Source organism: Zonotrichia albicollis, chromosome 28 (assembly GCF_047830755.1).
Source record: "Zonotrichia albicollis isolate bZonAlb1 chromosome 28, bZonAlb1.hap1, whole genome shotgun sequence".
Classification (NCBI taxonomy): domain Eukaryota; kingdom Metazoa; phylum Chordata; class Aves; order Passeriformes; family Passerellidae; genus Zonotrichia; species Zonotrichia albicollis.
The window spans coordinates 6,824,391-6,847,755 of NC_133846.1; the positions used below are offsets into that span (position 1 = coordinate 6,824,391).

Sequence of the window (23,365 nt, forward strand, 5' to 3'; positions counted from 1 at the left end):
GCAGGGATCCTGCACAAGGGGGAGGTTTCCTCTGCAGCTCCAGGGCTGCTGAGATGGGCCTGGGCTCCCTCTGGGAATGCAGGGGAGAAGAAAGCTGCTCCTCTGGGAATGCAGTGGCTGCTGTTTCCCAGTTCCCATCCCATCCCATCCCATCCCATCCCATCCCATCCCATCCCATCCCATCCCATCCCATCCCATCCCATCCCATCCCATCCCATCCCATCCCTCTCTTTCCCCACAATGCAAGACAATCCCCTCTCCCCCAGCCCACTACAGCCCTGCCGAGTGCCAGGACAGCTCTCTGTCTGTCTGTGTGTCTGTCTGTCTGTGTGTCTGTGTGTCTGCAGCGGCGTTTCCTCTCACAAACACCATTTAAGATAACTGTCAGGACACGGCGCTAATTGCAGGGCTGGCGCAAGGAGCAGCCCCAGCCAGGGAGAGGCACCCGAGCAGCGCCCGGAGCCGCAGCCCCGCTGAAATCCCCGAAAATCCCTTCAAGTGTCAGAGCTCCTCTGCCACGGCCACGGAATTGAATTTAACATTTCAATTCTCCTTTTCCTTCCCCGTTTCCTGTTCTTAATTCACTTTATTTAAGTGCTGCCTCGTATCTGTGCCACGATTAGACTTTTGGAATATCATAATAGTGCTCATTTTTCATTGATCACAAGGTATTTAATGTGCTGCTTTACTTAGTTCTTTAAAGCAAAAAAGAAGATGTTTTTCACAAGAAAAACATCATTTTAAAGCGATTAAGTAAGTGATATTTATCACTGAAAAAAAATCAATCTATACTGTTTTGACTCTCAAAACTTGGTAGAGATAGATAGAGGTGTAAGATGTTGGGGACACCTGGCAGAGGGGGACATCTGGAGGAGTGGGGACACCTGGCACAGCAGGCACACCTGGCAGAGCAGGGACACCTGGCAGAGCAGGGACACCTGGCAGACGGGGCACCGGGATGAGCAGGCACACCTGGCAGAGGGGGACACCTGGCAGAGGGGGACACCTGGAGGAACGGGGCACCTGAAGGAGCGGGGACGCCTGGCACAGCAGGGGCACCTGGCAGAGCAGGGACACCTGGCAGAGCAGGGACACCTGGCAGACGGGGGCACCTGGCAGAGGGGGACACCTGGCAGAGCAGGGGCACCTGGCACAGCAGGGACACCTGGCAGAGCAGGGACACCTGGCGGAGGGCGGGCCCGAGGTGGGTGGAGCCGTCCCCGCCCCTCCGGAGCTCTCGGCTCCGTCCCCCCGGTGCCGCGGGATGCCCGGCACGGCTCGGCGCGGCGCGGCTCGGCCAGCATGAAGAAGCACCAGCCGCACTCGGTGCAGGGCACCTTCAGCCGCCTGTTCGGCAAGCGCCACTCCAGCCCCAGCGCCGCGTCCCTGTTCGCCACCAACCCGCCCTGGATCTTCACGCAGGAGGTGACCTCGGACAGCGCGGGTGGCACCGGTCAGTGGCCCAGCGTCCCCCGGCGGCCGCGGGGCTCGGACGGGCGGTCCCGGGGCAGGAGGGTGCGGTGGGCTCGGTAGCACCGGGAGCGCTCGGGGGGCTTTGGGGGTCACCGGGAGCGCTCGTTGGGTTCCGGGAGCACTTGGGGGGCTTTGGGGCACACCGGGAGGGCTCGGGGGGCTTTGGGGGGCTCCGGGAGCGCTCGGTGGCCCCGGGATGTGGCAGCGCCGGTCCCGCAGCCGTGCCCGAGCGGGAGCGGGGGCTCCGCACCCGGCTGGGTCGCTGCCGCTCCCGGCGGGTTAAAGAGGCCGATGAGTGACTGAAAATTCACTTTATTGCTTCCCGTCGCGCTTTCCCACGCCATGTTTGATCCGCGCCTTGCCCGCTCGGAGTTATTTACTCATAAACCTGTTTCTCGCAGGACTGCGAGCGAGGACGGAGCTGAGGGTTGCATATTCCTCGGGATTTATTTGTGTTTCTTTGTGGTTTTAATTGCAATACGGTGCCCTGGAGGCTCATGTAGGAGGGAGCCAAATTAATAGTAATGGAGCCAGGTAGATAGAAGATAGCAGTTTGTGGATGAAGTTTGGTGGCTCCAAGAGCCCAACAAACTCTTCCAAGATTAAAAAAATGGAAGTACTGCCTGCTGAGCTGTGCAGGGTGAAGTATTGTCTGTGAAAGCAACTGCGAGGTGGTTACACCCCAAAGGCCAAGCTGCTGAAACCAAGATAAAATGAAAATGCGACAGGGAGTTTCGTGCAACTCTGCAACCTGGGAGGAAAATTGCTGATTTCTAACTGTCGTAAATCTGAGGAGGATTCAAGCTTCTCTCTGATGTGGTTTGGATTAGAAAAAAGAAAAGAAGTTGCTGTGTCTGCTTATTAGGAGCCTGATTTCCGTGGCTGCGGTTCTGCAGGGGCAGTAGGAAAGCTTTCTGCTTTCTGCTCAGGTGTGGGTCGGAGCGCAGGGAAGGAAGGGCCGGGAATGCTGAAACCTGAGCCTGGGGAGCAGCTGGTGGATCGCTCCGTCCTTAGCATCCTCCTGCTGGAGTTTGTGCCCGGGATGGGGCTCCGTGAGGGTGCGGTGGCAGTGGGACAGCAGGGACAGCAGCCCCAAAGGGGGATAGCAGCTCAAAGGGACAGCCCAAAGTGGGGACAGCAGCTCAGGTGGGACACCAGCCCAAAGGGGTCCACCAGCCCAGGGACCAGCGTGCTGTCCCCAGACCCACGCACAGCCCGCCCTGCCCCAGCCCTGGCCCCGTTTCTGGCCCGTTTCCTGCAGGGCTCCGTGCCTGGAGGAGTCCCCTGCTCCTGCAGATCCCCACCTTGGTTTCTCATACAAAGTAAACACAAGTTAGGCAACGTGCGATGGGTGTAGGTTTGCATGTCCCTGACTCAGAGATTCCTGAATATAGTGACTGCAGCCTCCTCCTCCTCCTGCTGTGGGCACCCCGGCTCAAACCTGCTGCGCCTCCTCCAGGTGATGCAACCCCTGGGGAGGAAGAAGTTCCATTACATGCGTGGCAAATTGTTTATTTGATTTCCCGTGGCCGAGCAAACACGAATGTCTCCAGGACAGGCTGGGTGTCAGAGAGTGGCCCAAGCAAGGCCGGTGCTTTGAGCCAGCTGCTCCCCACAGCTTCCAAGGGTGCATTTCCTGATCCTCCTTCCAGGAAAGGAGGCTGGCAGGGCTCAGGGTTTGCTGCTGATGGGCTCCCAGCAGGCAAGTCCTGTTTATCTAGCAGAGAAAACACAACTACAAGCACTTCATTTTCCTTTAATTAAAGCATTCAGGGTAGCGATGCTTAGTAATCTAGGATCAAAGTCCCTGTGATCTTTAATCCAGTTTCTCACTGGGTTTACCTAGTGACTGTTAAATATAAAACTCATCGTTTCAAGTCTCAGAACTGCTCTGTTGCTGCTTGGGCTGTCTGAGTCCAAACTCTCCTGTTGCCTTGGCCTTAATTCCTGCTCCTTACTCACTGCATGCGGGGTCACCCACAGAATTAATCATCACAGAATCACAGAGTGATTGGGTGGAAAGGGACCTTAAAACTCATCTTATTCCACTCCCTGTCATGGGCAGGGACGCCTTCCACCAGGTCAGGCTGCTCCAAGCCCCATCCAGACTGCCCTTGAACACTTCCAGGCTATTTGCTGGCACCTCCTGTCCTCCCTGGGACTGCAGCAGCTCCTCCTGGGTGCTTCTGGGCCCCTCCCAGGTTTGGTAGGACCAGGCTGGCTGAAGCACAGCTGGGCGGTGATTTGAAAGCTGGAGAAAATGTCCTTTGTGTAAAGAATCACTCGTGGTGGGAGAAGTTTGGTGTGAGGGAGGGGAGGCTGTGAGTGCCTGCAGGGGCAGCAGGGCAGATGCTCCTGGGGGTGTCCCAGGGTAACCTGGGGGTGCTGAGTGGGAGAAGGGAGAAGCTGGCGTGCTCCTGGGCTCTGTGGTGTGTTTGAAGGTTGTGTGGAATTCTCCTGCCTCCATCCCTCAGCAGAGGCTGTGCTGCCTCATGCCCAGCCCCTGGTGTTGTCAGGTTCCCCATTCCAGGTGTTCATGCAAGTGTTTTCCTTCTGTGGGACATACACAGAGCATTTGCCCTCCTCTTTTTCCTGGACTTGGTGTAAAGCTGTTTCCTTGGGAGGTTCCTCCTCATTTCTGCCCATCCTCCTTCTTCTCCTCCCTTCCTTCACTATCAAGGTCTGTTGTTGGGAACACTCCTGCAGCTTTCCCTTCAATCAGAGCCATTTCGTTGTTTCCCCCTCCTTCCTCAAACTCCCAGAATTTCTTTAATGTCTGTCTCCTTGGCTACGAGTTATTTGTGTATCTCCTTCCAGCCAAGGTGGGGTTTACATGCTTCACTATTTTCTGCTTGTTAATTCATGCTGCTAATCAGACACAAAGAACGTAATTAAATTAATTTTATGAGCTTTATTCGCTGTCAGAAATAAACCAGCCCAAGAGGTGTGGCTCAAGGTGAAAGCACAAGGCTGGGAACCAGGAATTCCTGACGGCTGCTCCTGCTTGTCACAGCAGGGCCCTGGGACTTCCTGCCCTGCTGTCTCCCCACGCAGGGCACTGCTCTGTGAGCAGGCTGGAGGGTGCTGGAGCACCTGGCATCCCTCTGGCTGGGATGGCAGAGCTGTGCCCAGAGTGCTGGGCAGGGCAGGAGCTGTCCCTGCTCCTCCCTATCAATTCCTGCTGCTCAGCCCAGCCAGGATTGCCTCCTGTTCCTTCTGAGCTGCTCCAGCTCATCCTGCAGAGCTCAGGGAAGGCTCTCTGTGCTCTGCAGGAGTGTGGCAGAGCTGGGAGTGCCTGTCCTGCGCACAGGGCCCTTCCTCTCCTGCATCCCTCTCACCTGCAGGACACCCAGCTTTTCCCCAGGCTCTCAGTGCTCTGCAGGTCTGTGACAGGGCTGGGAGTGCCTGTCCTGCACACAGGGACCTTCCTGTCCTGTGTTCCCCTCATTTCCCGGACACCCAGCTTTCACCCAGGGTCTGATGGGCTGTGCCCACCCCTGGGGCTGCTGCAGTGAATTCTGCCCAGCTCTGTGTGACCTCAGGTGTCTGTGCTGTTCTCAGCAGTGCCCAGCTCAGTGCTGCTGCTCACTCTCTGCTCTTCCCCCAGGTGATGTGATCGAGGTCTATTATGGGGACAATCGCTTCGGGACGGTGACAGACCCAGGCACGGCCACACTCAAACCCCGCCCGAGGGTCCGGCCCCTGCTGACCTTCCTGCCCCTGGTGAGTGCCCCAGCGCTGCTGGGCTGCCCTGGTGCCCAGACCCAACTGGGCTGCCCTGGTGCCCAGACCCAGAGCTGCTGCTCTCAGCTGAGGGGAGCAGAAATGAAAGCAGAGCCCCTCTGTAATGAGGCTGGCTATGAGGGATTGGGGGTGGTCTGAGCTCAGGCTGCTCTGGGGCACAGAGGAGGCACTGAGGGAGAGGTGTGAGCACTGTCAGACTGCATTTTCAATTAAAAGCTAATTGCTGAGCACGGGGATGGTAGATCAGGCTTGCACTGCAGTTCATCTCCCTGGTGCTGTCCCAGATCAGGAGAGTGGCTGGAGCCAGCAGTGCTGCACCAGTCCCGCTGAGCACAGGGTGAGGTGATGCTGTTGCTGGTGATGCTGTGGCTGTGCGGGGGTGATTCTTTCAATCTCTGTATGAAAAACCATTCCCAGTCCTCAGGGCTGTCATCCAAGCCCTGCTGCTGCTGCCCACAGAGGCACAGCTGGCCCTGGGGCTCTCTGTCCCTTCTGAGGGTCCCTCACAAGCCTGGGTTTCCCCTCCCAGTCCCAGCTGTGAAGGAATCAGCAGGAAAAGGCAGTGTGTTGGAGGCCCAGTGTGTGTTGGGTGTTTGCACGCTTTTGGTGAGGTTTGATGATGATTTGATCTGGCACTGACTCTGCTGCTGCCTCTCACATACCTGCCCCAGGTACACACCTGCACGGGGCTGTTCTGCAGCTCCTGCCTTAACCCTTTCCACCCACCCAGGAGCGGCTCTGGGTGAGTCAGGAGGATGCTCACACCCTGCCCTGCAGCTCCTGAGCCTCTGCACCTGGCAGCTCTTCCCAAGGAGCAGCAGCTCCCTGCCCCAGCCCTGCTGTCCCACAGGAATGCAGCAGGGACTGCACAGAGGGGTCCCCCTGCTCCCCCAGCCCTGCAGGTATCCCGGGGAATGAACTCCTGCTGCAAACTCCACACTGCCCTACTCAAAACCAGGGAGTTTGGGGGCAGCCGCTCATACTCAGAGAAATTCTTGGTGTCTCTGAGAGCCCAGGGTGCTCAGCAGTTGTATTTTGGGTGGCTTTTGTAAGGGGCAGCCTCAAACCCTGGTGATTGAATGGGAGGGCTCCTGAGAGCTGGGGACCACAGGGACAGGCAGGCTGCCTTCACTGGGGGCTGACTCTGTTCCAGGGATGAAAAGTGATTCCTGGTGCTTGCAGTGAAAGCTTCCCCCCACGGCATCCTCAGCAGGCCCCGATCTGATTCAGGCACCACAAACTGGAAATGCAAGTTCCTGGCACAGCACCCAGAGCCTGCCCTGAATCAGCTGGAGCTTTTCTGGGCTGGCCACACCCCAGCAAGCACCGGGAACAATCTTCCCAACCATCTCTGCAGGCTGGCAGTGTGCTGGGGATGCTTTCCACCTCAGAAGCCACCTCATGACGTGGGGATGGGTGGTTTTGGAGAGATGCTGAGCATTAGCAGCTGCCACAGAAGGTTTTGGTGAGGAACAGGCTTGCCCAGTTTGAAATGACACGTCCATGGTTTCTGCTCCTTTATGGAGTGCAGGCTGTGTCCTCCAGCTTTGCAGGGCTCTGTTCTGACTGCCAGTCCCTCTGCACTCCTCCAACAGGTGATGCAGGGCTCAGACATTTCTGTTTCCCTGCAAAGGAGCAGCTCCCTCGGGGTGCTCTGCAAACCTGCAGCAATGGATTTCCATTGCAAATGGGGACTGCTGCTTTGTTCTTTGTGATGTTGGTGTCTCATTGCTCTGGACAGTTTAACTATCAGCTCTTGAAGTGCCTCTCTTGGCCTTTGTCTTCCCTCTGGCTCCCAGATGAAGTTCAGGATCTGCCCTCATGCCTTTGCAGCCCTTGGCTTCTCCATCAGCTCGGAGATGTCTGGTCCTTTGTGCAATCCCAGGGTAGGAATTCCCTCACTCCTGGCTCACCTGTGACTGCTCAGTCCCTTGTGGTTATCGGGGATCTTTGGTCACTGCAGGGTGATGGGTGCAGCAAGTGAAATATGTGCATTTCCCATTATTTTGGCCAGATCTGGGGCTTTGCAGGGCTCTTCCACAGGAGCCCAGGTGCTGCTGTTGAATGAGCTCCCCGGGCAGGGCAATGTGGCTGTGATGAGCCTGGATGGGGCTGGATGGACAAATCCAAGTGACCTTTGATCCAGGAGACTTTGGAATCCCACGGCAATCTCATGTAAAAACGGTGATAACGGGCAGAGAAAGGCAAAGGGCAGGGGCTCAATCATTATCCAGGCTTTTGTGTGCAGGAAATGGCTGGGGAGAGGCGCAGGCTGATGGCAGGATAACAATTCCTTTGTCAAGGGCTGTTAGCAGCGCAAACAGCTGCCTGGGGTGAGCAGGGATTGATGTGGGGCCTGCCAATGGGACAGTGTGTCCCTCTTGGGATGCTCCATCGAGCTTTGTGTCTCTGACATTGTTGTGCCCCAGCTGCCCCCAGGCCCAGTGTGACACCCCCTGGCTGTGCTGTTCACCCTGGCTGTGCTGCTCATCCCAGCTGTGCCCAGCTCACCCCATCTGTGCCCTGCACATGAGTGCCCAGGTGTGTCCCGGGTGCCCAGGTGTGTCCTGGAGCCACCCCAGCCCCTCAGAGCCCGTGAGTCAGGGACGGGAGAGGCTTTTGCTGCTGGCTCCAGGTGAGTCACCTGCCCCGATGGCTCACCTGGGTGGCTGCAATTACCAACTACAGCAGTGCCCTGGCTGCAGGCGCCCTCCCGGGTGTGTAGGCTGCCAAATTGCCGGTCCTGTACCAGCTACAGGCACTGCCGAGCTCTCAGCATGAAGGGAGTAACTGAGCAAAACACAAACCACACAAGGAGCAGCTTTCCCCACAGTGCTCAGGTATGCTGTGCCAGTTTCACAAAAGCTGGAGATCTGTCTGTGTGTAGGTGACTGTGGCAGTGCTTGTTGCAGAGAAATGCCCACCAAAGTGCCCAGTGCACTGGTACATCAATGGTGAGGGGCTGCTGCTGGCAGCTGGGCAGCCTTGAGGGGGATGGGAAATAGCTGAATTCCTCCAGGGGGATGGGAAATAGCTGAATTCCTTGAGGGAGATGGGAAATAGCAGAATTCCTCTCCAGCCTTGGTGCCTGACCACAGGGGAATCCTGGCCATGGCCTGTGCAGTCTTGATGACTTCACTTGTCCCCTCAAAGCCTGTCAACAGCAGCCTCCACAGGGACCTCCATATCACAGACACTGCCCCGATCCCATCAGGGCTCTGTGGACAAATTGCCAGCTGCTTGTCAGCCCTCAGCGCTGATCCCTGGCTGTAAGACTGACAGCTCTGTTTTCTCAACTCTTGCAGAACGCCCAGGAATCCCACGGGGTGGCTGTGCCAACGCCGTCGGTGCCAGAAGACTTTGTGGAGAAGGCAGCTCTTGGTAAGGGATGTTCTCTGTGGAGCCCTGGCCAGCACAGAGCGCTCGCGGAGCCCTCGGGGCAGGAAATGTGTGTGTGTACCCAGCTCAGGAGCAGACAGTCTGCTCATATATTTTCATGCTAAAGTAGAGTCTGCTATTAATTATTTTTTGAAGTCATTGAGAATTAATAAATTCCTCAGGGGTGAGGCAGAGTGGCTGTTAAGTTCAGGATGTTTTAGACAAGCCTGGCAAGGGGCTGGCTGGCTGGGCAGGCCACGGGCACAGGCCAGGCTGGCTCAGCAGCGAAGGACAGATTCTCACAGCTCTCTCTCCCGCAGGCTCTGGCTCCCAGCTCAATGGCAATATTCGCATGTACAGCTCGGTGGGGGACCTGCGCCCGCAGGCCCTCGATGGGCACGACCTGGATGAAGACATCCCCCCGCCGCCATCGGTGCCCCCACCGCCCCCTCCGGCGCCCGTGTCACCGCCCGTGGCCTCGCCGGTGCCTCCACCCCCCGAGATGCTGCCGCCACCGCCGCCAGTGCCACCCGAGTTGGTGCCACCGCCCCCCGCCATGGCAGCGCCGCCGCCGCCCGCCTCGGCCCTGTCCTCGCCCAGCACTCCTGCTCCCCCAGACTTCATCCCGCCCGCCCCGCCGGGCGCCCGCGACCCCTCTGGCCCCGGCATGTCCAAGTGGAAATCAGAGACCGTGCTGAACTCGAGGCAGGGGGACGCCGAGGGGCCGCTCTCTGCTCCCGAGCCTGGGGTGCCCGCAGCCCCCAGCCCCAAGGAGAGCCTGCAGCCCAAGGCCGAGCCCCACCTGACCTTCCCCAGGTCGTTCAAGGTGCCGCCGCCGGCCCCGGCGCGCTCCTCGTCCATCCCGGTGCAGGAGGGCCAGCAGGAGCCCCCCGTGCCCAGGCAGCCCCACGCCCGGCCACCCCTGCCACCCTGCTTCACCATCAGAGCTGCCAGCAAGGCACGGCCGGGAGAGGCCGAGCAGAGGAGCTCCGGGCTCAGACAGGGCCTGGGGAAGGCGGCTGTGCCCCCTCCGCTGAGCCCCAAGCCGGGCACTGGGCTCGGCCAAGGCGTGAATCCCGCCGGCCGCTGGTCCCCTCTGCCGGGCTCTGAGGGGGAGAGGATTCCCCAGCTGAAAACAGCCGAGAGAGACTCCCCTCCAAAATCTGAGCCTCTCACTGCCAACGACCTGGACCTGCCTCCTCCGGACTACCCGAGCTGCGAGGATGACTGGAAGGATGCCAGCAACCTGAACAAGCTGCGGGACGAGCTCTCAGCACTGCTGCGCTCCCCGCGCCGTGAGGAGAGGCCTCTGGAGAGGCCAGGAGCTCCCCAGCCCGTGGACAGCAGTCCCAGCCGTGCTGGCAGCCGTGAGCCAGGGCTCAGTGAGCCCCAGATCGCCAGGAAGGACACGGGGCTACCCAAGGGAGGGGAGACTGAGAAGAAAGAGGCACCCAGCAGCACCCCCAGCACCAGTGGGGGTTCTCCCAGCACGGCAGTCACCGCCCCAGAGAGCAACCCTGACACGCAGCCCCGCAGTGTGATGACGATCAGGAACGAGCTGGAGGCTGTGCTGTCCCTGAAGAAGGAGGGGAAACCTGCCCTAGGACCCAGCAGCCAGAAGCAGGCTGTGGAGAATGGCATCAGCACCCCACAGGTGAGGAAGAGCCCCCCTGACGTGAGGAAGAGCGCCCCTGACACGAGGGACTCAGTGGTGCCAAAGCCAGTCCCCAGCCCGCTCCCAGCCCCGGTGGCTGCTGTGGAGAAGGATGAGACAGACCACGAGGACCATCCTGCTCCTGCTGCTGGCAAGGTCACAGAGGATGTGAGCCCTGCTCCTGGGTCCCTCAGCAGCAGTGTGAGTCCCCCAGAGCCACCCCAGGGGCCGGCAGAGGAGCCCCCAGCTCCCAGCCCACCCTCGGCCCCTGTGTCCCCTGCACAGAGCCCGGCACCACAGCCCAGCTCGGCCGTCTTCCAGTACAAAGTGCACCGGGCTGGGGCCAGCTCGGCCGAGCCACCCCATGTCCCAGGCTCAGCCAAGCCACCCTGTGTCCCGGGCTCTACCGAGCCGCCCTGTCCCGGGAGCTCGGACAGGAGCCCCCCAGGCCCCTCGGGAGCGGGACAGGAGGAGGTGCTGATCCACCCCGTGACGGGGGAGCGCGTGGAGCGGGGCTCGCCCATGGCCCTGCTGCTGGCAGCCCAGCAGCGCGCCCAGCGGGGCCGCCAGCCCGGGGATGGAGCAGCTGCACTCAGGGTGAGGCCGGCCCTGAGATTCGGCAGTGCCTCCTCGGACACCACCTCCTCCACCAGCTTCTTCCGCAACGAGTCCAAGCCCTTCTCCTTCACCGTGGTGCCTCGGCCGTCTGCGGCCAGCCCAGCAGGGTCTGGCTGGAGCAAGCCCCCCTCGTTCTCCAGCTCCTCGGAGCAGGGCCGGGCCATGCGGGCGGTGGGTGAGGCGCAGCTCCCCAGGCCCCAGCGAGCCGCTGCCTCCAGCCTGCTCCGGGGCCTGCTGGACTCGGGACAGCCCAGCCCGGCCCGGCACGGAGCTCCCAGTGAGGAGGAGAATGGGGACACGGCGCTGGACTTTGGCATTATCCCCCCGCCCCCCGAATTCAGCAATGAGGCCAACGAGGCTCCCCTCCCGAGCCGTGAGGAGAGCCGCAAATGCCCCAGCGTCCCTGACAGCGGCCGGGGCTCGGGAGAGCCGCGCTATTTCAGGTGGGCTGGCTACAGCCGCATCTACGGGAGCAGCAACCCAGAGCCAGCGGCTCCGCCACCCTTGGAGAAGAGCTGGAGGAACAGAGACCTCACGCCTCAGTACCCGGATAACAGCAGCTCCTCGAGCTTCCCCAGCCACGGCCCCAACCCACGGCCACTGATCAAGAAGCGCCTGTACATGTCGGAGCCCGACAGCTCCTACCCACGGGCCACTGCAGCCCCCCGGGCCTCGGGCACCCTGTCCTCCACCCTCTCCTCCTACAGTCCCGGAGGATTTAGCTCCACGCCTGGGGAGGGGGCTCGGCGCCCGGGCCCCGGCCTCAGGAACGGCCCCTCGAGCGCCCAGGGCAGGCGGGCGTCCATGGATGCTGCGGGGAAAGCCGCGGCCTACGGTGGCACCGGGGCTGAGGCCAAGTACAAGGGGCAGAACGGGGACTTCTCGCCCGCCAGCGTGCTGACAGCCAGCAGGTACGTGCCACCCTGAGCCCACCCTCCCTGCCCTCAGTGTCCCTTGGAATGGCCCCAGAGCAGCACTAGGGCTCCAGGGGAGTCACTGCCCCTTGGCTCCTACTCTGAGGGCAGTGACCGTTCCTGGCTCCTCCCTGGTGCCAGCTGTGACCCTGTGCACATGTCCCTCCCATCCCACCTCACTGAGGGGAGACACGAAGCACTGAAATGCATCCCCATGGTGCTGACCCAACCCCGAGGTTTGTCTGGGCTCACTTTGGGTGACTGTCCCTCTGTTCTCCCTGCAGGCCTGCCCACGGCACCCCGCACTACGGGGCACCCTCCAACACCTTCACGGTGCGGCCTGGCACCCGCCAGCCCATCTCCTACGCCTACCCGAGCCACCGGTAGGCCGAGCTCAGGAGGGGACAAGAAGGTGCCTGGGTTTGATCCTTTCCTTCTCCACGGGCACCAGGGATGGTCCCAACCCAGCCTGGAAATGCACTTGCTTGGAACTGCTGGTGGGGAATGAGCCCGAACTGGACTTTTCTCAAAGACTGCCATGGAGAGTTGTTACTGTGGAGGGCAGGCCGCTGCCGTGTTACGTGAGCAATCGTGGTTTCCCTCTTTCCTGTTCTCCCTCCCGGATTATTTTCAGAATTGCAGCCTGATTGGCTGTCTAGGAAAGCCAAAGAGCATCCTCAGCTCTCTTCAGAGAGCATCACCACTGGAAAGGTTGATTTTGGTTTGGTTTTTAATTGGTTTGACTCCAGCATGTTTGAGAGCAGGGAGAAACCAACTGAGAGATGTGCACAATGGAAGTAAAGCAGTGTATATCTAAATGTCAGGGATTGAAATAAGAATGTGAGGCTAGTGAGGTAGGAGGAGAGCTTAGGATGCCTTGATCCTGACCCTTGCTGTCCTTAAGAGCTTGGAGCAAATCAGTTCTGCCTTAAGCCCAGCTCTGAGCAGTCAGTGCCTGTCCTGCCATGCCAGACTCTGACCCTTCTCCAGGAGCAGCTTTGGGAGCAGGGGCCCTGCTTTGCTGTGCCTTTTGGTCACTGTAAATGTTTCTGTTGGCAATTATTCCTCGTGGAAGGAGGCTGTGAGGCCTGGCTGGAAGGCTGTGAAGCACTTTGGAGGTGTAGGACATGGAGCAATCCTTTTCCTTGGGCTGGTGGGTGCCAGCAATGCCCAGTGCTGTGCTGCTCTCCCTGAGGGGTCTCTTCTCTCACAGCCCTGTGCCCCCCAAAGTGTCCTTATTTCCTCAGTTATTAATAAGTGTCATTATGAACTGTTCCACTGATCTGGGGCTGAGCTCCATTTCAGTGTGGCTGTTCGTGCAGGTGGGTGTCTGCAGGGACACCCAAAGGGAGCTGGCTCTCTCTGTTTCCCTCAGTGCTGCTCCGGGTGCTGCAGGTGCAGCCCTGCCCTGCTCCCCTCTGCTGCCTGGGCAGGGTGGGAGCTCTGAGAAGCCTTAAAGAGAGTTCCAGCTTCCAGAGTGAGCCAAGGGGTCTCACCACAGCTGACCTGAGTTGTGAATAGCCAACGTCCTGAAACTAGAAACAGAGACGCTTCCTCCGAGGCAAACCTGCTGAAAATCACTGTAAGATAACTGTAAAAACTTGTAGAGAATTTTTTCTTGTCACTGATAAACTGAAAGCACTTTGAGACATGAGTCTGTTTTTATGGAAAGCACTTTCTATTTTCAATGCTATAAATGCCACTGGTTCCACTCCAGCTGACCCTGGCTGGCACACGCCTGGATGTGGCCTGCAAGCAGATCCTGCTTTACAATGCAGCTCTAAATCAGGGATAAATTTTCCTTCACTGTGGAATTCTCAAAAGTTATCTTGATATTCGAGTCATGTCATTGACATTCTGTGTTTTGTGTTATTTCCAGCTTTACCTAATAATTTAACAGCCCTTTGAGATATTGCAGCAGCTTTAAAGTATTCTGAACTTCACTTTGCTGTGAATAAAATGAAAATGCAAATACAATAATCAGTCTAATAGCTAATTCAAAGGGCATTTTTATGCCAGCAAGTCACAGTGGCTTAGAAGATTTCCATTGCTCACCCCAGCCAATATTGAAATAATAGGCCTTTAATATATGGGTGTTGGTTTTAAAAAAATATTTATGGAGAAAAGTGACTATGGAGTAACTATAAGGACATTTAAGTGTGCCAAGTGTCATGTGGAACACCACCTGCCCCAAAACATGGAATTTTCTCCATGCAAGGAGCATCTTGAGCATTCTTATTCATCTGTAGAAGTAAATCCGTGCTCCACTTTGAGGGGCTTCAGGGTCATGTTTTGGTACTGGATGAATTTTCACCAGTTTAACTTGAAAGCAAACAAAGAAGGCTCTTTGATAATGTTGCAACTTGATGGTTTTCTCTTCCTGATTTTTTTTTTTTCCAAAATAATAAGCTATATTTGCAAACGAGCTCTCAGAAACAATTTTAAGGTTGGGTGGGCAATTTCAGCTTTTGGTACTGACTTTGCCCAGAAGGGGAAGGCAGTGGGGTACGTGTGCAGTGTTCTGCCTCAAGAATTCTTCCAAATTGTAATCTCCTGAAGTTGTATTTTTCTTTTTAGAGAAAAATGTGACACTCCAATGTTGGTACCTGCTTTAAATGCCACATTTACTTCACCCAGACACACAATTCATGTGTAAGTGAAAGATGGTGTTAGACACCACAGAGTGTCTCATTTCTAGCAGACATAATTGCTTTAATTTAGCATTAGAAGTGTGATAATAGAATCAGCTTTATAAAACAGCCACTCTTCATTCAAGAACAGCACTCAGGGGCTGCCCAGGGGCCTGAGCTGTGACTGGATCAGGCTGGACCCTGCTCCCAGTTGTAGGACTGGTTAGCAGGCAGGTTCTCAGCAGTGGGACTCTTCTATTCTTCACTTTGCACGATCCCTGCTTCTTTTGAATGCATTCAGCAGATTCTGGTATTTCAGGAACAGCTCAGCATTGATTCAGGGGCCGCTGTGACAAAGGGAGCACTGTCAGAGCTGTTGGCAGCCAAAGGGGACAGAGTCGGATCTCTCAGGAGCGAGGAGTGCAGGGTGGGGACGAGCCCCCCCCCCGGGCAGGTAACTGGATAAACAAACTGTCCTTGCATTCCTGCTCCTCCCAGCTCTTTCACTGCAGACATTTAGCAATAGAGAAAGAGGAAACAAAACCAAGGGGTATTAATGGAGCAAAGCACCCTGCCTCAGCCCAGTGCTGAGAGCAATGCTGAAGCCTGAGTGTGGAATTGTTCTCACTTCACCCTCTCTGAGGCAGTGTGGTAATTCAAGTCGTGACACAACTGAAATTATCCCCTGCAGCTGCCTCTTCCTCACAGGTTCCTGCTAGGGGAGTGTAACAGAGCTTAGCTGTAAAGTATTGAACAAAGTCTCTTATTTATGAGTGCCATTGAACACCAACCTTCTCGCATTAAACATTTCTGGATGTTTTATTACATGTGTGGCCTGACTTTTTTTGGCGTTGCTTACACGGTGTGTCTGCTGGAGGATTGGGAAGTTTGCACATCCCTGAAAGGATGGGAAAGGTTTGAATTTCAGCTTGCCCAGGGCTTGGTCCAGCGTCTCTGAGCCTGACCCAAAGCCTGTGGCCGTGCCAGTGTTTGCAGGAGCGCAGGCAGGGCAGGAAGGGGCAGCTGAGCCCCAGGAGCTCTGTCACTCACACCCAGCAGGTTGGGCAGGCTGGCAGAGGAGCAGCCTCTCTCTATAAATAGGGCTTGGGCTGGAGCTGCTCGGCAGGGATGAAACTCTCCTGCCTGCTGCAAGTCCCAACTGGAACGCTGTGCCCAGAACTGCAGGCAGTGTGAGCAATGCACACAGCATGAAGGGCTTGTCTGCAGCATGGCTGCTCCTCTGCACTCAGAACTCAACTGATTTGCATTCCCACCTCCTTCAGCCAGCTCTGCCACAGAAGCAGGCTCTGTGTGAGGGAGGGAAGGGTGCAATGTGTGCCTTGAAGCTTTACTGGAGCCACAGTGGCTGTCCCCAAGTGTCCCCAAACCTGAATGGTGTGTGGTGGGGCAGGGACAGCTGAGCAAGGCACTAACCCCCAGCACTGCCCCCATTCCTTAGGGAGCTCAGAGGCAGCCAGCACTAATGTGGGACTGCTGCTGTCCCTGTGACTTCACTGCCAGCACTGGTACAGCAACTCTGAGCCGAGCTGCACCCCAGCAGTGACTCCTGAACTGCTCCTCCTCTGTGCCTACGAGAGTGAAACACCCCGAGTGCAAGTGCCAGACACCCCAAACGAACACACTCCACTCCTTCAGGCAATGGTGCCTTGCCCTTGTCAAGGGCAGCTGCTGCCATCCTGTGGCACCACAAACACCTGCCAGACACAAGCATTGAGGCTTGTTGGGTCTTTAATTGTAAAAATTAGTTAATGTATCACCAATGAGCTGCTCTCCCTACAGGCTTCAGCACCCACCAGAGTCTTTTGCCATGGACTGCTGTGTTTTGCTCAGGTGTGGCAATATGAGCAACCTAATGTGGTTTAATGTCTGACATTTGAACTTTTTATTTTTAGCTGCGCATGATGGAACCCCAAGTTCAGAGCTCTGGCAAGAAAAAATTCCTGAAAGCAGCAGGAGGCAGAGCCTGCCTTGCAGTAGTGCTGAAGAACTGCAGTACCCTGGCATTGAACAGGAATACGGTGAACGTTTATTTAAGAACAGTTTTAATATCAGGGACTGAAATCACAACTTGAACTGTGTGGATGATCTCAGCTGGCTCTTCAGTGCTACAGAAGTGGCCCAGTGAAAGTTAACCCCAGTTACAAATGAAAACCATCTTCCAAGACATTTTCAGAACCAGCACAAGACCTGTTTCAGTACAGCATCCCCCCCAAGAGAGGACTTTGTGGCTCAAGGGGTTTTTCTGAGGAAATGTGTCAGTTTTTATCATCATTGACTGTTTCTTGTCATACACTGCTCTAGAACAGGCAGTTGCTGTGAACACCTGTATGACATGGGAATTTAAAAAGCAGCAAGTGAGGTTTACAGAGTATGAGAGAAGTACAGAGCCTGGGAAAGCTTAGTCTGCCTCAAAATTAATTGTGGCTTTGCACAACTAAACCTATGTGGATGCAGAGGTAAAGACTGGAAGCAGTGTACATTTAAGTGCTGCTATCATGCTAAAGAACCAGGGGTAACATTCACTTCAATGGTATTTTTGCTTCATCAGTCAGGACTTGCTTAATTCTGTCTAGGAAACACTAGGCCAGACCAAGCCATACCTAGAGCAGCAGCAATGCATGCAGAGCAGTGACTTTCTCCAGGTAAACAGCTGAGTTAGAAATGTCTGTGGTATTTGACAAAAACACCTCGGTGGGTTCTGTGCAGGCTGGCCTGGGGTGGGGCAGTGTCCTGTCCCCACAGTGCCAGCACAAGAAGTCACTTGTCACAAGTGCGTGGATCTGGGCTATCACTAAGCACAGGCTGGTACAGGAGCAAGCAAATGACAACTGAAGTCCTTGGTCCAGTTTTACCCCACATAAACCTTCTGTTCACAGCTCTTATCCTTGAGGGCGTTCCTTCAGCACAGAGGAGATGAACCCTGGTGTCAAAGAGCACAGCAGCCACTCTCTCCTGTTTCCAGCCCCTGCCAGTGTCTCCTGGCACACCAGGATTCCAGCACCATCCCAGTGTTGAACTGCAGGGATCCTCACTTTACATCCCGACACCAATCACCGGTATTTTACACCAAACACTTATATTCTACATCAGTGCACACCACAGGCTGCCCACTGGTACTGAGGCTGAATCCTCTCCACCCACCACGAGCTGCATTAAGGACAACACTGGAACCCTTCCAGCCCCTGGATCCCAGCAGGTATTTTCATTCCACCTGATTTACAGAGCAAAGAACTTGGCTCAAGGGTGAGGCTCTCACATCTACCCAGCAAGAGGTGTGTTGCAAACCTCCCCCAGAAGCTTCTATGAATTTTCCATGGGTAGTCTGGAGAACTGAGGAAAGGATCAAGTCTTTTTGACTTTATTTCTTTTTTCATTACACCTAATTCCCTGTCTCTCCAAGTCTCCTCTGTGCCTAAAGTCAGTTTTTTTCTGAGTAAAACCAAAGTCTTTTATTACAGGAGAAGCCACCACTCCTGAGGAGAGGGTAAAGCTTGGTTTATAACTAACTTAAGCCTAATTCAAAATTACTATAGGAACCTTCTTAGCCACAAGCTTGGAGGCAGACACCAGACCCCGCTCCAGCTCACACACCTGCGACTTCAGCAGAATCAAAGTGATGCCAGCAAGGAACTTGGACCACGAGTTTATAAAACTATTCTTTTACACAGTTGATTCCAGAAGCTTCACCAGCTGGTAGGGGGACAGTGTGATGTAAAACCTGATGATCCCATCCAACTGTAGTGAGCAAGGCATCATCTGAAGGAGACCAGGACAAGCCTTTTACAAAGTCTCGATGAGAATGGTTTCTGAACCTGGAAAACACCAACACTCCATTAGCCATCATTAGAGACTACTGGGCTTGTGCAATCCCTAACTGCTGGCTTGTCAGGATGATGCTCCTCCACTTAGGAACATCTTCACCTCCAGGCTGCCCAGAGCAGCTGTGGCTGCCCCAGCCCTGGAAGTGCCCAAGGCCAGGCTGGAGGGGTCTTGGAGCACCCTGGGATAGTGGGAGGTGTCCTGCCCGTGGCAGAGGGTGGGATAAATGATCTTTAAGGTGCTTGCCACCCCAAACTATCCTGTGTATTAATAATTAACTCGAGAAGACAACAGCAGTGAGTACTGCGTCTGTACTTACACCTCTGAGAGGTCTGAGTCAAGAACAGCAACTGAACAGTCTTCACTGATGGAAGCCAGTAAGGGTGAACTGGAGAGAGATGAGAGCACAGTCAGAACCAGCAAACACAACAACTTTTAGGGACAAACTTCTGAACAGCAGGATTCTTAGTCATCCAGACCCAGGTTCAGCAAACGAACTCACAAAAATGTTTTCACCATTATTTGGCAGGGTGCCAGCACACTGAGTGGGAATACTCAATTAGTATTACTCAATACTCAATTAGAGTCTGAAAAGCAGTGATCCTTCTTTAATCAGAGGTGACTGTAATTAGAAAAGTCCCCACAGTGTGGGTCAGTAATTCTGGAGCTGCAGAATTCTTGCTGTGGACATTCACACATCAGAAGTGAGACACTGCTTGGTTTACTCTATTCTCTGCTACCATCTCCTGGATAAGAAGACCAAAACTGGCACTCTCACAGGTTTCACCCAAGAAGAACTAAGGCTTTTGAGGGAGGCAGAGCCACTTAGTGTGCCAGAATCACCAGTACCTGTGTGCAGAGAAAGCAAAGCCTGTGATGGCTTGGGTGTGCACAGCAGCGCTGAGGGCAGAGTCAGGATTCTTTGTGTCCACCAGTGCAACTGTTCCACTTTCATCACCTGGGAGAGAGGGGCACCGAGGTTACAGCACAAACTGTCCCGTGCAAACCACCTTGGCTTGCCTGGTGGGAGTGCAGGCTCTTACCCAAGACAAAGATGTCACTTTTCTGTGGATGCCACATGACTGAGGTAGGGAGGTAATTACAGGCACTGCAAACTGCAAGGGAACAAACTGGGCTGAGAGTGGAAGGAGGCAGCACAAAGACATTCCTCATCTATTTCCTTTAGCACTGCTACTGCAGCAGGACAAGTGTTTTAAGCTTGTTGTACTTCTGTGACAGTGTTATACCTCCTCAGGTTTTAACAGGCACTCCAATCATTAGATTTGGAGTTAAAAGGTATAAAATAATTTATTTATTCCAACACGCTCATGCAGAAGCAGTGACTGCACACAGACACATACCAATTCGGGTAGCTGGTTTGGGGCATCTGGTGTCCCAGAGTAAAGTTCTGTTGTCCTAGAAATCCAAAAGGAATGAGAAGAATTTTACAATTTATTTGTGGCATAAATTCAGATTTACTGCTGATTCACAGGCAAAATGACCCTGTGTTTTTCTCTGGGCTAAAATGATGCTGTCACCAAGTGCAGCCTTCAGACATCCCCAAGACAGACCTAGGAGCTCCTAAAATTTAAAACAAACCTGTAGGAATCAGCTTGGCAAACTGATTACAAATTTATCAGACCAAAATACTGCAATAACACAGGGAGGCAGGTTGCAACATGTCAGGTGGCTTCTAGTACATTAAACTGTAAATACCTAAAGTTAAATTTCATTTAAAAGGGGTAGATTTAGAGAATAGAGTGAGCTTTACCTCAGCACAGGACAGGAACACAGTGTCCTTACCAGGACAGGAAGCCACACATGTCACTGCATCGGAGTGAGCTACCAAAAGCACAAAAGGATAAAGAGGCTCAAAGATTGGATCCAACTTTCCCACATATTCCCAAGGCCCTCCAGAGGCACAGCAGTTTAACAGTTATGCCCAGACAGGGATAACTCCTACTCAGCAGCAGCAACTGCCTCCTACCAAGGTGATGAGCTGCCCGATCCAGCCATGGCCACAGTCCCTGTGACAGCCCTGAGCTTGAGGGAGCCAGACAAGGGCTCCAGGGAAAGGGTCAAAGTGGGACATCAAGGGGATTATAAAAGGGAGAGAGGGGTGTGTTGGCACTCACCTCTGTAGGAGTGCAGCACCGTTTGCTCCGGGATGTCCCAGACCTTCACACTGTGGATGAGAGGGAGCAGTGAGCGCCCAGCACAGCCTGGGCACATGGCTGCCAGGCTGGGCACAGGGATGCCAGGCTGGGCACACTCACCAGCAGTCTCTGCCCCCGCTGACAGCCTGGCTGCTGCCGGCCAGCACCGACACTGAGGTGACGATGTCATCGTGCTCGTATTTACAGAACTTGTTCACGATGAGGCTCTCGTTCTCCTCCAGCTCCCACAGCTCCACTGCACCTGGGGGACGCAGGGGAACACTCACCTGAGTGACAGGGACACTCAGCTCAGTGATGGACAAGGACACCCAGCTGAGTGATGGCCAGGGACGCCCATCTCAGTGGCAGGGACACCCAGCTCAGTGACAGGGACACTCACCTGAGTGATGGACAGGGACACCCACCCACCTTTGAGCAGGGGAGGGGGCCGCACACCTCAGGGGAGGGACGGAGGGAACACCCAGCTCAGCAGAGGGGACAGGGGATCCCCGCTCAGGAGACGGGACAGGCGCACCCCAGAAGGATGGGGCCGTGCCCACGGCTTACCGGAGTCGGAGGCCACCAGGATGCCCCTGTCAGCCAGCCAGCACACGTCGGCCACCCCCGCCTCGGTCTGCACGCCGGCGGTGCAGAAGCCCTCGCTGGGGGCGCGCCGGGGCTCGGCGAACACCCACAGCGAGCCGGTCCAGCAGCGCCCGTTCAGCCCGGAGGCGCCCAGCAGCAGGGCCCCGTCTGCGGGAGAGACACGAGGGGAGGCGCGGGGAGCGGCGCGGGGAGAAGCGCGGGCAGCGCTCCGGAGCGCTCCCCGGCCCCGGGCCCGCCGCGCCCCCCGCCCCGCTACCTGCGCGGTAGTGCGCGCGCTCCAGGTGCCGCTCCATGCAGGCGGGCGCGTTGGGCGGGATGTTCCACTCGGCGGCGGCCTCGGCCGCGGGGTCCCCATCCAGCGGCACGGCGGGGGCCGCGCCGTCGGGCGGGGCGGGCGGCGGGGCCGCCTGGGGCAGCAGCGGCGGCGGCGGCGGCGGCAGCGGCTCCTCCATGGCGGCGGCGGCGGGGCCGGCCGTGCCCCCACGTGTCTCCCGCCGCCGCCTCCTCTCGCGAGAGCGCCCGCCCTGCGCCCGCCCCGCCCGCGCTCTCGCGAGAGCCGCGCCGCCATCTCAGCGCCCGGCGGCGGCGGTCACGGACCGGGACGAGCTCGGCGCCGCCGCTCCTCCTGCCCCGCCGCTCCTCACAGCCCGTGCCGTGCCCTGCCATGCTGTCCCGCCTCGTCCTGCGCGCCGGTGAGCCCGGACAGTGCCGCCCCCCGGGGGGAGCGGGTGGCGGGCGGGGGGTACCGGCCGAGCCCTGCCCTGACGCGCTCTCTGCCCTCTTGTCCCCTCAGCCCCCGCCGCCCTCAGGGCGCTGCCGCCGCCCGTCGCCGTGGGGTGAGTACCGGGGGCACCGGCCGGGATTTGGGCTTAAACGGCGTCATTGTGGGGTTTCGTCTCGCGTTTTTCTCATTGTGTTGCGGGAGTGTGGAGCAGGGGCGCTGGAAGGAGCTTGTGGAGGTTATCTAGTCCCGCCCACTTGTGAGGGGAGGTGTGTCCAGGCAGTGCCTCCTTCTTCGAATCACGGGCGGGTCTGGGGCGGAAAGGACCTTAAAGCTCATCCAGTTCCACCGCCTGCATGGACAGGGACACCTTCCCCTAGAGCAGGGCCAGCCTGGCCTTGGGCACGGCCAGGGATGGGGCACCCTGTGCCCTGCCTCACCCGTTACTGCTTATTTCATTGGAAATGTGCTTGAGCCTCATCTACGGGTGCTCTGGGGGACTGTTTCTGTCTGTTTTTTAAGTAAGAATCATAATGGAAATGTTCTCCTTGTTCACAGGGTGTTGCACACCACAAGACCACTGCACACAACTCAGCAGAGTTTGGCTCCTGTGTCACCTCTGCCTGAGAAGGGAGGAGAAGTTCGTCATGGTTTGATCCCTGAGGAGTTTTTCCAGTTTCTGTACCCTAAAACAGGAGTGACAGGTTAATATAGACTTTTACCAGTTTTAGCTATGTTAACATAGTTCTGTTCACTAGTTCTGGCTGTTGAAAAGGTAAAATATTACTCAAAATGAGTATATTGCAGGTGCAGGTTGTGAATAACAAGCCGCTGTAGGACTCTGGCTCTAAAGTTAGTCACCTAATGGTTGAAAGAATTCCGTGAGCTTGATTTTATAGAAAGATTTAGTTGCCTGATGTTCCTTAAAAAATTTAAATTCTGCATGTTTCTGAATGAGCAGAAGCAGCAGGTCCCATGTCAGGTGCAAGCTGCTCCCACTTTTATTGAGATTTCTTGTGGCACCTTTGCCAGGTGGAATTGGTGCTCTGCTTTTTGTCCTGGTAGAATAGAACACTTCCTCCTGACCTTGTGAGCCTTTAAAGTTTCTGTTTCTTAGATATTTGAGTTTACTGATACGCTTGTGCTTTATACAAGTAGTGCTGCTTCATTTCTCCTGTAGGGCCCTACATGTTGGGCACTGGCCTCCTGCTCTACTTCCTTTCCAAGGAGATCTACGTGGTGAACCACGAGACAGCAGCAGCTGCCTGCATACTCACAGTCATCGTTTATGCCATCAAGAAGTTTGGGCCTCAGGTGGCAGCTTTTGCTGACAAACTTAACGAGGTAATGAAGAAACTGCAGTTTGACTTCACAGCTGTTAGTCTGCAAAGGAAGGGTTTTGTTAAAGTACAGATGGCATCAGACTGCCAGAGGGCAGGGATGGGTGGGATGTTGGGCAGGAATTGTTCCCTGGGAGGGTGGGCAGGCCCTGGCACAGGTGCCCAGAGCAGCTGGGGCTGCCCCTGCATCCCTGGCAGTGCCCAAGGCCAGGCTGGACACGGCTTGGAGCAGCCTGGGACAGTGGGAGGTGGCGCTGGGTGGGATTTAAGCTCCTTCCAACCCAAACCAGC

At 56.2% G+C, this 23,365-nt stretch overlaps 2 protein-coding genes across 2 annotated transcripts; one reads left to right on the top strand and one right to left on the bottom strand.

Annotated features, from left to right (window-relative positions):
* The first annotated feature begins 1,242 nt into the window (after nucleotides 1–1,242).
* On the top strand, nucleotides 1,243–15,233 carry C28H6orf132 (chromosome 28 C6orf132 homolog). Its single transcript, XM_074527955.1, has 5 exons — nucleotides 1,243–1,453; nucleotides 5,081–5,196; nucleotides 8,523–8,598; nucleotides 8,916–11,778; nucleotides 12,066–15,233. The coding sequence occupies exons 1-5, from the start codon at nucleotides 1,303–1,305 to the stop codon at nucleotides 12,166–12,168; spliced, it is 3,309 nt and encodes a 1,102-aa protein (XP_074384056.1). The 5' UTR covers nucleotides 1,243–1,302; the 3' UTR covers nucleotides 12,169–15,233.
* A 1,202-nt stretch (nucleotides 15,234–16,435) lies between these two features.
* Nucleotides 16,436–21,521, bottom strand: WDR77 (WD repeat domain 77). Its single transcript, XM_074527956.1, has 10 exons — nucleotides 21,270–21,521; nucleotides 20,975–21,160; nucleotides 20,528–20,669; nucleotides 20,387–20,436; nucleotides 20,023–20,093; nucleotides 19,613–19,667; nucleotides 19,295–19,366; nucleotides 19,101–19,209; nucleotides 18,571–18,639; nucleotides 16,436–18,244 (listed from the first exon to the last, which is right to left on the bottom strand). The coding sequence occupies exons 1-10, from the start codon at nucleotides 21,463–21,465 to the stop codon at nucleotides 18,085–18,087; spliced, it is 1,110 nt and encodes a 369-aa protein (XP_074384057.1). The 5' UTR covers nucleotides 21,466–21,521; the 3' UTR covers nucleotides 16,436–18,084.
* Between the last annotated feature and the right edge of the window lie 1,844 nt (nucleotides 21,522–23,365).

What these genes read in the sequence shown, in the direction of transcription:
- C28H6orf132 (XM_074527955.1), top strand. Translation starts at nt 1,303, where the DNA reads ATGAAGAAGCACCAGCCGCACTCGGTGCAGGGCACCTTCAGCCGCCTG. An exon ending in TGCTGACCTTCCTGCCCCTG is followed by an intron (nt 5,197 to 8,522) that starts GTGAGTGCCCCA and finishes CAACTCTTGCAG; the next exon opens with AACGCCCAGGAATCCCACGG. An exon ending in AGCGTGCTGACAGCCAGCAG is followed by an intron (nt 11,779 to 12,065) that starts GTACGTGCCACC and finishes TTCTCCCTGCAG; the next exon opens with GCCTGCCCACGGCACCCCGC.
- WDR77 (XM_074527956.1), bottom strand. Translation starts at nt 21,465, where the DNA reads ATGGAGGAGCCGCTGCCGCCGCCGCCGCCGCCGCTGCTGCCCCAGGCG. An exon ending in TGTTCCTGTCCTGTGCTGAG is followed by an intron (nt 19,668 to 20,022) that starts GTAAAGCTCACT and finishes TTGGATTTCTAG; the next exon opens with GACAACAGAACTTTACTCTG. An exon ending in GACTCAGACCTCTCAGAGGT is followed by an intron (nt 18,245 to 18,570) that starts GTAAGTACAGAC and finishes GGTGTTTTCCAG; the next exon opens with GTTCAGAAACCATTCTCATC.